This window comes from Budorcas taxicolor, chromosome 16, assembly GCF_023091745.1.
Source record: "Budorcas taxicolor isolate Tak-1 chromosome 16, Takin1.1, whole genome shotgun sequence".
NCBI classification, from domain to species: domain Eukaryota; kingdom Metazoa; phylum Chordata; class Mammalia; order Artiodactyla; family Bovidae; genus Budorcas; species Budorcas taxicolor.
In genome coordinates this window covers 43,943,423-43,955,201 of record NC_068925.1, presented here as the reverse complement: position 1 = coordinate 43,955,201, position 11,779 = coordinate 43,943,423, and the positions used below count along the sequence as shown (strand labels likewise).

Here is an 11,779-nt window from a genome sequence, read left to right as displayed (position 1 = left end):
TCTCAGTACCTGGAGGCTGCTACTGACACTGAATGGGTGGGGTGGGAGGTAGGCTGCTAGTTTTCCTGCAAAGCACAGGACAGTTCAACATAGTGAATTATCATCCCACATCCCACGTGTCTTCCCTCCCACCCCCACCACATGACTTTTATGTCATGCTGGCTGTTCACAGGAATGAAAACCCATTCCAAATCAGCCCCAAACCTAATTCTGTTTTATATACAAAGTATTTTTTCCAGTTTTAACATTCCCTGGCTTTGTCAAGAATGCAGCCACCTTGTAAATCAAAGACAGATGTGTTATACTGCCCAGAATGTCACTGTTCTGGGAACTCCCATTATGAAGGGCGATGCTGCTTGTGGAATTTGAGTCACTAATCACTACGTACCATGCGTGGCTGCTTCTAACAAACTCAAGGTAATTCAATTATAAGGATACACACCTGAGAGCTTCCTTTGCCTTTTGATGGTCATCTACAAAAAAGGGCATACTGAGATGGATACAGACCATCTTATTGAAAATTATTTTTCTTTGTTTCCATTTGGGGGTATTGTGTTGATGAAGGTATATATGTAGGTAGGTTATCGGCTCTGGCTTTCATTTAAGGATAATTAAGAAGGCATTATAAAATATGCTATTAAAAAAGAAAAGATTGGGGCAAGTGAGAACCAATGGCATAAGGCATTAGTAGGAGTATGCTGAGTAGACCTGAGCCGTCCTTGAGGAAGGTCATAGGAGAAGCAAATAGCTCTTTTTGTTGTTTGTTTTTTGCATCTCTGCCTCACCTTAGGACTTATTGTTACATTTCTTTATTTAATAATTAGCCAATGTATTCTTAATACCATTCCGTTTTCCTCTAAGTATGCTTAAAAAGTAAGTCAAATAAGTCAATAACTAATTATCTTTTTCCCCTGCAAGAGAAATTGCATTGTAGATTACAAACCTCAAAAAACAAGTTAGTACAGAAACAAGAGGAATATAAACCAGAAGTCTCTGTTCTGCACCCAGAGAGACCTGGAGTCGTATCTCACAGAGATCAATTTAATGACCTTTTTATACCCCCTGCTGATAAAACATATTAGAAAAGAAAAGTTTCACAGTGGTAATGGATATAATTCCACAATACTGAATTAGATATTAGAAATGGTGAATTAGACTCTGTGTATGTCCCTATGGTCTACAAATTTAATATGTGCCTTTAAACAAACAAAAATCATTAACTTGAGAAACAAGTTTGTGGCCATAATCAACACTGATGCGCCACCTTCTCTACCATTACTTGTGTTTAAAATGCTGCAGTTCCATCTTTAGAATGAGAATTGTGCATCTGGGCTTCCGTGATGGTCTAGTGGTTAAGAATCTGCCTTCCAATGCCAGGGGTTCAGGTATGATCACTAGTCAGGGAGCTAAGATCCAACATGCTTTAGGGCCAAAACATAAAACACAGGCAGTGTTGGAACAAATTCAATAAAGACTTTCAAAATGGTCCACATCAAAAAAAAAAAGGAAAAGAATAGTAGGTCCATTGCTATGATGGTTGCATAGATTATATCATGAAAGAGATACACCATTTGTCTGATGTAGAAGGAAAAGAAAAAAAAAAAGAATAGTTGGTCTGACACATGACAGCTTCTTTTCCATGCCCTTCACAACTACTATTACACAGAGAACATACGAACTTGCAATTAGAGGAGCTGGTGCAGCCTTATGGTTCAATATGTAAAGAAAGCTGGAATGGCTTTTCTGAAGAAGACCCGAAGCCTGTCTTCCAGTCTGTTCCAGGAGCACATTCTGAAAGGCAGGGGGTGGAGGAGTATGTAAGTAGCTATAAGGATTAGGCTAAAGGTATTTACTGACACTGACACGAAACCCAAGGTTTTCTTTGGCATGTTGCTGGCCACCAGCTACATGGGGTCTCGTCTGGTTCGTTTGGGGTTCTCCACATCTCCAGGCAGTGAACTCATCCTTGCTGAAATGCTCCTCAGAGAACGCAAGCTCTGCACCTGCTGGAGGCGTAGGCTAAGTTCCTGATTACAGGCCTGTTGAACGGCTTCCGTCTTCTTTATGTCCCAGTTCAAAGCAACAGCCAGTGCTTTAGGGTCCTCCTTGGCAACCAACTGCGGTGAGAAGAAGAACCATTGAGAACCAGCCCCTCTGCTGCTCTTGCGATTTCCTTTAGGGGAGGTGAGAATTGGCAGTATGAAGTCTCTAGCTTTATGCTGAGATGCCAGGTTTCCTTCCTATTAAGCTGTCACAGGCCTCTGCTTACTGTACAACAGGAAAGGACCTCTAGAGAGTCGTTTACTTGAAGCATAAAGTCCTCCGCTCACAGGAAATTTAGCCAAGTTTAATTCAATACAGCCTCTTTCCCTTCTAACTACACTGAGGTAGTGCTGGGGACAGGGACAAGGAGGAGCACCCACTCATGGGTTCCCTTCTAGTTCCCTGGTCTGAGAGTCAGTACAAGACGACCCTGTTGCACAGGTCCTTCCCAGGAATATTTCATGTACCTCTGGGCCTAGGATCTTTTTCAACCACTGGCAGATGCACCTCAGAAGCCTGAGTCCTGTAAATCCTCCCTGTCGGACTCAGACATTTCATTACCTACTCCGGACCAGAGAACAAGATTGGATGATCTGAGAGAGTGCACCTATTTTGTTTAAGATTTAGATTATGTGAGATGTTTGCAAACGCTTTGCATGTAGTGGTTTAGTTGCTAAGTCGTGTCCAACTCTTGGGACCCCATGGACAGGGAAGCCTGACAGGCTACAGTCCATGTGGTTCTCCAGGCAAGAATACTGGAGTGGGTTGCCATTCCTTCTTCCCAACCCAGGAATCAAACCTGAGTCTCCTGCATTGTAGGCGGATTCTTTACCAACTGAGCTACAAGGGAAGCTTTGCATGTAATATTAGGCAAATTGGCAGCTATGATTCAGGGTCTGCAGAGGTGAAAAAACCCTGATACAAGTGTCTTCCTGCAAAGGTCAGGGTCCCTGGTGCTTGCCCACCTCCAGATCCTGACTAGACAAACTCAGCTCTGGGGCAGGTTTCTCCTTCAGCGCCAAGAGGATCTGGCTCGCAGGCGTAACTTCGGAGGAGCTCTCTCTAATGCCTGTGTCAACAGCATCCCTCTCGTCCCCAAGGTCAGCTCTGGACTCTGCAAAGCAGATGTGAGACAGAGAACACATCAGCATGCCATGCGCACATACAGTCACCCCAACAACCAGCCAGAGCAATCAGGCGGGCAGATAGCAGCCTGCCATCTTAGAATACCCACAGCTGTGGCATCACTCTTCTTGAGCATATGAGAAGCATCCGGCTGTCTCTCAAGGAAAGGCTCCCACCAAGATCTCAGCACAATGCCTACCTTGCTGCTTTGACAAGATGCCACCTTCCTTCTCCAAAGCCCGAAGGTAAAGTTCCAGGAGCTGCCTGGACTGACGGGCTTCCTCTCTCTGGTCAAGCACCTGCTGGAGAGTGTTCTGGAGCCCCTGGACTGCCACATGACTTTGGCTGAGTTCCTCAGCCAGCTCCGAACACGGGACATCAATGAGCATCTGACAAACAAATACTGGCTTTAAGACATCTGAAAGTACATTCTGAACATGATGTTATGTCTCTCAAATGCATCAATTTCAAAGACTCATTTCATCTGGTTCCCAAAGTTGTGCAATATGGCTGCCTGAGAGTCAGGAGTGATGTGTTGTATTGCGCTAAGTCTCTTCAGTTGTGTCGGGCTCTTTGCGACCTCATGGACTGTAGTCCGCCAGGCTCTTCTGTCCATGGGACTCTCCAGGCAAGAATCCTCTTGCAGGGGGTCCTCCTGGCTGAGGGACTGAACTGCGCCTCTTAAGTCTCCTGCACTGGCAGGCAAGTTCTTTACTACTAGTGCCACCTCGGGAAGCCCGAGAGTCAGGAGAGAGGCATGCAACTTTTTCAGTTTCCCTCTGGTGAAAGAATTAAGAAAATGTTGCCTTTAGTACCTTGTTAAAAACAAAACAGGATGTCCCTGGTGGTCTAGAGGTTAAAACTCTGCACTCCTACTACAGGAGGCTCGGATTCGATCCCTGGTTGGGGCACTAAGATCCCACCTGCTGCACTCACTATGCACCACAAGAAAACAGATGTAAGATGCTTAGGACAGAAAGTGACAAGGAGGTCTGCTGGAGTTTGTGAAAGGCTTCTTTGAGGAGCCACTTTATACGTTACCCGTAACTTTGATATTACATCCATTTGTGAACAAGTAACATTAATACACATTCATAAGGTCCAACATTCAAGAGGCACAAACTTTATGAGGGAAGAACTAGTATTACCACCATTTCACAGATGAGGAAAATGAGGCAAGAGCAGTTAATAACTTTGCAAGGATCAGTGTCAGTGCTAATCCTTAGGATCCTGTGCTCTTCCCTTCTCTCCCTTCCATTCTCACTCCCCGTGGTTCCTTTACCTGCCATTTTCCTCCTACCCGTCATGTGGCCAGCCTCTGCAAGCTCCTGTCCTAAGCTTCCCTGTGCAGAGTCTAGCTGTCAGGGCTGGGTTCACTCGTATTCCAGCATCCCTGTTCTGGTGAGGACTGTTATGCCCTTTATCCTAAGGGTATCATAATTTGCTAGTCTTTTGGGATGGGAAGGGATCTCATGACCCCTGTCTGTTTCTTAAAGAAGAAAAAACCAAAGAGTAAAAAAACTCCTGCCTTTCCTTTGCCTGGCCCCAACCTTTCTATGGCAGGTACCTCTTATCCTTCTGTTTCTTTCTGTGTCCCCTCTTGGGACCTGCCAATGTTTCTCAACTAAACTTCTATGAATTTATTCTATGGACAAGCACGTGTGCAAAATGACACTGGTCTAAGTTTTTTTGCAGCACAGACTGAATAGCGAGACTGATAACAACCTGCATGTCCCCCACTGGGGAAACTCATTAAACAAGTTATGGTGGGACTTCCCAGATGGTCCAGTGGCTAAGAGTCCGCTTTCCCAACGCAGGGGGCTTGGGTTCAATCCCTGGTCACGGAACTAGGTCCCAAATGTTGTAACCAAGAGTTCACATGCCTCGACTAAAGATCCTGCATGTCACAACTAAGACCTGGCAAAGCAAAATAAATAAACAGAAAAATATAGGCATAAAATAGAATACTATGCAGCAATGAAAAAAAAAGATATCTTTTGTAAAGTGATCTGGAAAACTTTCCAAAATTTTCTTTGAAACAGAAAGTGGAAAGTGTGATGAAAGTGGAAGAGGAGGACATGTATACGTAATTGTATATAAAACGGGCTTCCCAGGTGGCTCAGTGGTAAAGAATCCACCTGCCAATGTAGGAAACTTGGGTTCAGTCTCTGGGTTGGGAAGATCCCCTGGGGTAGGAAATGGCAACCCACTCTAGTATTCTTGCCTGATAAATTCCACGGACAGAGGAGCCTGGGGTTGCAAAGAGTTGGTCACGACTGAGCGACAGCATATATAAACTATCTCTGGAATGGGAAACTGACAGGCCAGTTGTCTCCAGGAAGGAAAGCTGGGTGGCTGGGGACAGAAGTCAGACTTTTTCTGTATATCTGTTTTTTCCAAACAGCTTTATTGAGATATAGTTCACACACCACACAATTCACTGATTGAAGCATATAAATAAGAGGAGTTTAGTAAAATGAGTGGGCTTTTCTGTGATTGTGCAGTCACAACCACAGTCTTAGAACACAGTCACCAGCCCAGAAAAAACTGTACCCATCAGCAGTTACTCTCCATTCCTACTCACAGTCGCCAGAAACCCAATCCCCAGGCAACCACTCATTTACCGTCTCTCTACAGACTTGCATAGTTTGGCCATTTCATAAAAATGCTATCATGAAATCTGTGGCCTTTCATGGCTGGCTTCTTTCATTTAGCCCAGTATTTTCAAAGTTTCTCCACGTTGTCGTCATTGTTAGGCACTAAGTCCTGTCCAACTCTTTGCAACCCCATGGACGGTAGCTCACCAGGCTCCTCTGTCCATGGGATTCTCCAGGTAAGAATACTGGAGTGGGTTGCCATTCCCTCCTCCAGGGGATCTTCTTGACCCAGGGATCAAATATGAGTCTCCTGCATTGCAGGCAGATTCTTTACTGTCTGAGGCACCAGGGAAGCCTAATGTATTAATACTTCATTCCTTCCTATGGCTGAATAAAATATTTCATTATTTGGATAGACAACATTTTATTTATTCATCAGCTGATGGACATTTGGATTGTTTTAATTTTTGGCTATGTCTCTTGGATTTTGAACCATGCAAATGTATTAGTGTTATTTATTCAAAATAAATATACGAGATTAAAAAATAACCAAAATGTCACCTCCTTCAAGGAGACTTCCTTGATCTCCCAATCTAGACTAGCCCCCACCATCTGGGCACACTGCTGGATTTGTCCGCCTCCTTCCACCAGAATTTGAGTTTCATCAGAGCAGGGACTGTGTCTGCCTTGTTCACCACTGTGGGTGGTTAGTCGCTTCAGTCGTGTCTGACTCTTTGAGATCCCATGGACTGTAGCCCACCATGCTCCCCTGTCCATGTGGATTCTCTAGGCAAGAATACTGGAGTGGCTTGCCATGCCCTCTTCCAGGGGGTCTTCTCGACCCAGGGATTGATTCCAGGTCTCCTGCATTGGTAGGCGGGTTCTTTTCCACTGCCACCACCTGGGAAGCCCTGTAACCCTGTGCAAAGAACTATGCCACACACAGGGAAGGGGCTCAATAAATATTTTTCTGAACTATCACACACTATTTTTACCCCAATTTTACTGGAGAGGAACCATAAGCAGAGAGGGTAAGTGACTGGCTACAGTCTTTGTGATGGAGCCGAGATTTAACTCACATTCTTTAGCAGTACCTCCTTGTCCCACCCCTTGGGCCTAAATAGTCTACATGGGGCTGTGGCATCTGTATTTTTTAAAAAAGCTCCACTCTGATGCAGAGTGAGGAGAAAAAATTTCTACTCCAAGTAAGAGAATTAGAAAAATGAAGAACCTTGGCTGTCATCTGAGAACTACTTAAAAATGAAGGAATAATGAAATTATGGTGGCAAGATGCATGGAAACTAGGACACGGAGGGCAGCAGAGGCCAGGTGAGTGTGGCTGCGGAGGAGGCTCACCTGGAGCTCCTCCTCGGACAGCAGGATGATGCTGGATAGGTCTTCCTTCAGCTGCCTGGCCACGTTTTTCCACTTCAACCCTGCCCCGCTGTCTGTTTCATCTCTGTCGAAGGACTCTTGGGTAATCCAAGCGGTACCTCCATCTGATACAGGGAGAAAATGCCAGTTAAGAGTCAGATTAACCTGCAGTGCTCTTTTCACTTCCTCCCCCAGCTCAGACTTCTGGGATGTTAGCACGTCCTTCCGACTGACCATTTAGAATAATTTTGATGCTGAAGGAAGCACCTTTTCTCAGGGATTCATGGGAAAACCAATCCCCATCTAGGGCCTTAACTTTTCCACTTATTCTATCTTCCATTTATTTCTGTGTGAAACTGCTCTGTATTCTTTTATGGAAAGCCACTTAAATCCAGTGCACGGTCATGCACACCCAGGGTGCCACCATGCTTCCCTTTAGGTTAGTTTTTTTGTCTATTTCCGTATCCAAAAACATTCCTCCTCATCAGCATATCTCTGTGCTTGGGGATGGGTCTCTCTCTCTCTTTTTAAACTTTTTATTTTGTATTGGAATATAGCCGATTAACAATGTTGTGATAGTTTCAGGTGGACAGCAAAAGGACTCAGCCGTACATGTATTTGTCCTCCCCCAGCTCCCGATCCAGGCCGCCACATAACACTGAGCAGAGTTCCCTGTGCTGTACAGTAGGTCTTTGTTGGCTATCCATTTTAAATACAGCAGTGTGGACATGTCCATCCCAAACTCCCTAACTGTCGGGATGAGTCTCATTCTTTTCTTTTTTTTAAATTAAATTATGTGGCTGCACAGGGTTTTAGTTGCAGCATTGGGGATCTAGTTTTCTGACCAGGGATCTAACCCAGGCCCCCTGCATTAGAAGCTTGGAGTCTTAGTCACTGGATCACCAGGAAAGTTCAGGTCTCATTCTTGACTGGAGGAGCTGCAGCCACTATTTGCTGTCCCTAGGGCCCGAGTCAGAGAAGGCAATAGCACCCCACTCCAGTACTCTTGCCGGGAAAATCCCATGGACGGAGGAGCCTGGTGGGCTGCAGTCCATGGTGTCACTGAGGGTCGGACACGACTGAGTGACTTCACTTACACTTTTCACTTCCATGCATTGGAGAGGGAAATGGCAACCCACTCTGGTGTTTTTGCCTGGAGAATCCCAGGGACGGGGGAGCCTGGTGGGCTGCCACCTATGGGGTCGCACAGAGTCGGACACGACTGAAGTGGCTTAGCTTAGCTTAGGGCCCGAGTAAAAAGGTGGTTGGGAAAGTCATGCTGAAGGGTGATTTCCATACTTTGGTGGCCTGGGGACTCTCCTCAAAACACTTCTTTAGCTCTTTGATCCTTGCTCATCAACATTAGTTCCCTCTGTATGGCCGGTGAGGATGATGGTAATGATAGTGACAGGGAGTATTGATTTATCTGACTGTATGCCAGATAAGATCTAAATGCTTTCTATCAGTGGCTCTTTCCTGGGAGTGATTCTGCTCACCACACACCTGTAGACATGTGACAATATCTAGAGGCATTTTGGGTTGTCACAGTTAAGGTGAGGAGATGCTACTGGTACCTAGTGGGTAAAGGCCAGCAATGCTGCTAAGTATCCTACAATGCACAGGACAGCAACCCCCCAACAAAGAATTTCCTGGCCCAACATGTCACCAGCATTGTTGAGAAGCCCTGGCTTGATACGTACTATGTTCTCACATCCTTACAACCCAAGAAGACAGGTACGATAACTACTATCTCAATAAGGGACTGAGAAGTTAGATAATTTGCTCAGGGTCACATGACTAGTAAATGGCAGAGCTGGGATTCGGACCAGGTAGTCTGACCCTACCTGTGGCCCAGATCTCTCTGCCCTGCTGTGTTTTAGTTGCTGTGGGTCCATGAGTCACTTCAGACCTGACCCCATCTCATTCATCTTCATCCCCCGACTCAGCGTCAATCTGGCATACAGAAGGCGCTCAGTAATGCTTGCTGCATATATGCTGAAACAGCCAGCCAAACAGCAACCAGATGCCACGTGTAGTAAAGCAAATCACGATGGAGGGTATACTATATATATGCCCAGCATTTCTTACCTGAATTGTGTGTCCACTTCTCATTCCCAGCCAATACCACAAACTTAGTATTGGCAGGAAGACACAGGAAGTAATCATCATCATCCACTATGGTACCATCCTCTGCCAGGACCAGGGTTATTGGTGCCAGGGACTTATCAATGGCCAGAATGTCACAAGCTGAGAGGAATAAAATATTTGGCAATTGACAAATATCCATAGGGAAACTATATCTGTCTTTGTACTCATTATGTATGCCCCCAGAGCCTAGAAAAATCTCTGGTAGCTAATAATAACTATAATGATGACCACTAATACTAATATAACATTTACCATGTGCCTGGTACTATACTAAGTGCTTTTCATATGCACTACTTAATCTCATAACAATCCTGTGGTAGATACTATTGTTACTCCCATTTTTACAGATGTCAAACCCAACGCTTAGAGAGGTTAAGTAACTTGCTCAAGGTCACACAGTAAGTAACTGGCATTTAAACCCACACAGTCTGGCTCTTGAAAACGTTTTTTTCTCCAGCTACTCAATACCCTCATTAGGAGGAACTCAACTCTTTCCTTGGATGAACAACCAACAAAAGTCTGATTTGATTCTTTGAGAATAAACGTCTTTCGTTCATTTTCTCAGTGGTCTAAATGACTCAAATTCTCCTATGTGTCCAGAGAAAAAGAAAATTTTAAAAAAGAAAGAAAAAAATACTTTATGTTCTTGCAGTATCTTCACAGTCTTACTAACCTATAGGAAAATATAAAGGAAGCAGAAGACAGAAGATTGTAACAGGAACTTCTCATCTGTGTGATCAATGGGCAAGAGGTTTTGTCCAGGGCAGGTCTGTACTTGCCTAATGATGGCAATGCCTAAAATGCTAATGTGACTAGAGCACGCAGAAAAGTAGCCGAGAGACTACAAATGTCATCGGGCAATATCGTCTTGCACCCAGCAAACCCTGAATAGGCCGAGCTCCAAACCCTGCATAGGCCGAGCTCCAGAAACACAAGCACTTACATGGGCCTCTGTGCCAAGTGCATCCAGCCACTGCACTAAAGGGGCACTAAAACTTAAGAACCCTCACGCCAAGAAAAATTATGTAAACACTTATATGGCAAAAGCCATGTCACTGAAGCATTTAGAGTGCTTTGGCTGTTTCTGTGTCTCTGAAAGACTTCTATCAGATACCGGCTGGGCTGAGTGACTCTGGGAGGAAGCTCTGAACAGGCAGACATACACCTTCACTACCTGCCTAGGGATGACTCACACGTTTAACCTAAAGAACTTCTTTCAGTAAACAGTTTATTGCTACAGGCTAATAACTTGTAAGTCATTTGAATATATCATCTCCTTGGAGAGTCCCAACAACTCAGTGAAGCAGGGCTGGAAATATAGCCACTTTGCCGATGAGAAAACTGGGGATCAACAGATGGTTACCTGCAAGGTCAGGCAACTAGTAACAACAGCACCAGGCTCAGAACTTTTGAAAGCTAGGTCACTCACAGCAGCTGTTCCTTGTCTGGACCTCCGGGACGGTGAGTAGCGGCTCCCTCTTTACCGCACAGGTACCTGCTAGAGCTGACGGTGGAAACCCGTCCCCACCTCGCCGTAGGCTCACCTGGGGGCCCCAGTACCACCTTAAGGAGCCCGAGTGGCAGGACTACACCAGGCTGGGTTCGATCCACAATCTGAGTCACCGGAGGCAAGACACCGAAGTAGAGTCTGTTTTAATTCATTTGCATATTGCTTCCCGTCTGCCTTTCCACATATGAATCTCACATAAAGTAAATTAAGTTAAAACGCTTGGCACAAACGCGGTGAAACTGATAAGTCGCTATACCCACGTGAGTCATATCTGTCCCAAGGGTCCTCCACTTCAGTTACAAGAAGCCCCAAGTCGCGTTTCTTGATCTCGGTTAGCCCCGCCGGACATCCTCACCCTGCCCTTGGCTCCCTTCAGCCCGGGCTCCAGCTCCCCAAGCCCTCGCCCCGGTCCCGTGCCTACCCTTGTTCCTCAGCTCCTTGAGGCAAGAGGCCGCCACGCCGTGCTGCTCCCGGCTTTTGTTGCGGCGCAGCAAACACTGCTTTAGAGCCCGGATCTCGCCGGGTTCCGGAGCTGCAGGGCCGCTGGCCACCTCCATCCTCTTCAGGATGGGACCAGACCGACTAGAAGTCAGGGAAACTGAGGCGCTGGAGTCCTCCCAAATTCCATCCCCCACGACATGCTGGGAAATGTAGTTCTCTCCGTAGCAAATCACGCGTGAGACCAAGGCACGCCGGGAGATGGAGTTCTAGGTGCTCCTAATCACCTGAGGCTAACGGGGGCATGCCGGGAGCTGTAGTCTGTGGGTTCAAAGCCGACTTAGGTCGCGCAATTCAGTCCAGGAGGTGTTTTTGTTTTCCTACCTTATATTAAGGAGTTGCATTTGCCCGTTCAAAATGAGGTCAGTAGGGGTTAATTTTGCAGTATGATGGACACGCGTGTATATTTCCTTGAACTCTTTCCTCCAGTATGTTGTTTAGTTGCTAAGTCGTGTGCCACTCTTTTGGGAACCCCTGGACTGTG

At 45.8% G+C, this 11,779-nt stretch overlaps 1 protein-coding gene and 1 non-coding gene across 2 annotated transcripts; one reads left to right on the top strand and one right to left on the bottom strand.

The window, feature by feature from the left end:
• Positions 1-1,122: 1,122 nt before the first annotated feature.
• DFFA (DNA fragmentation factor subunit alpha) lies at positions 1,123-11,381 on the bottom strand. Its single transcript, XM_052654014.1, has 6 exons — positions 11,219-11,381; positions 9,228-9,386; positions 7,122-7,264; positions 3,368-3,557; positions 3,009-3,157; positions 1,123-2,117 (listed from the first exon to the last, which is right to left on the bottom strand). The coding sequence occupies exons 1-6, from the start codon at positions 11,352-11,354 to the stop codon at positions 1,905-1,907; spliced, it is 990 nt and encodes a 329-aa protein (XP_052509974.1). The 5' UTR covers positions 11,355-11,381; the 3' UTR covers positions 1,123-1,904.
• On the top strand, positions 1,526-1,586 carry LOC128061901 (small nucleolar RNA SNORD77). The gene has a single exon (XR_008200756.1). It is a non-coding gene; the product is annotated as a small nucleolar RNA SNORD77 (small nucleolar RNA).
• Positions 11,382-11,779: the final 398 nt, after the last annotated feature.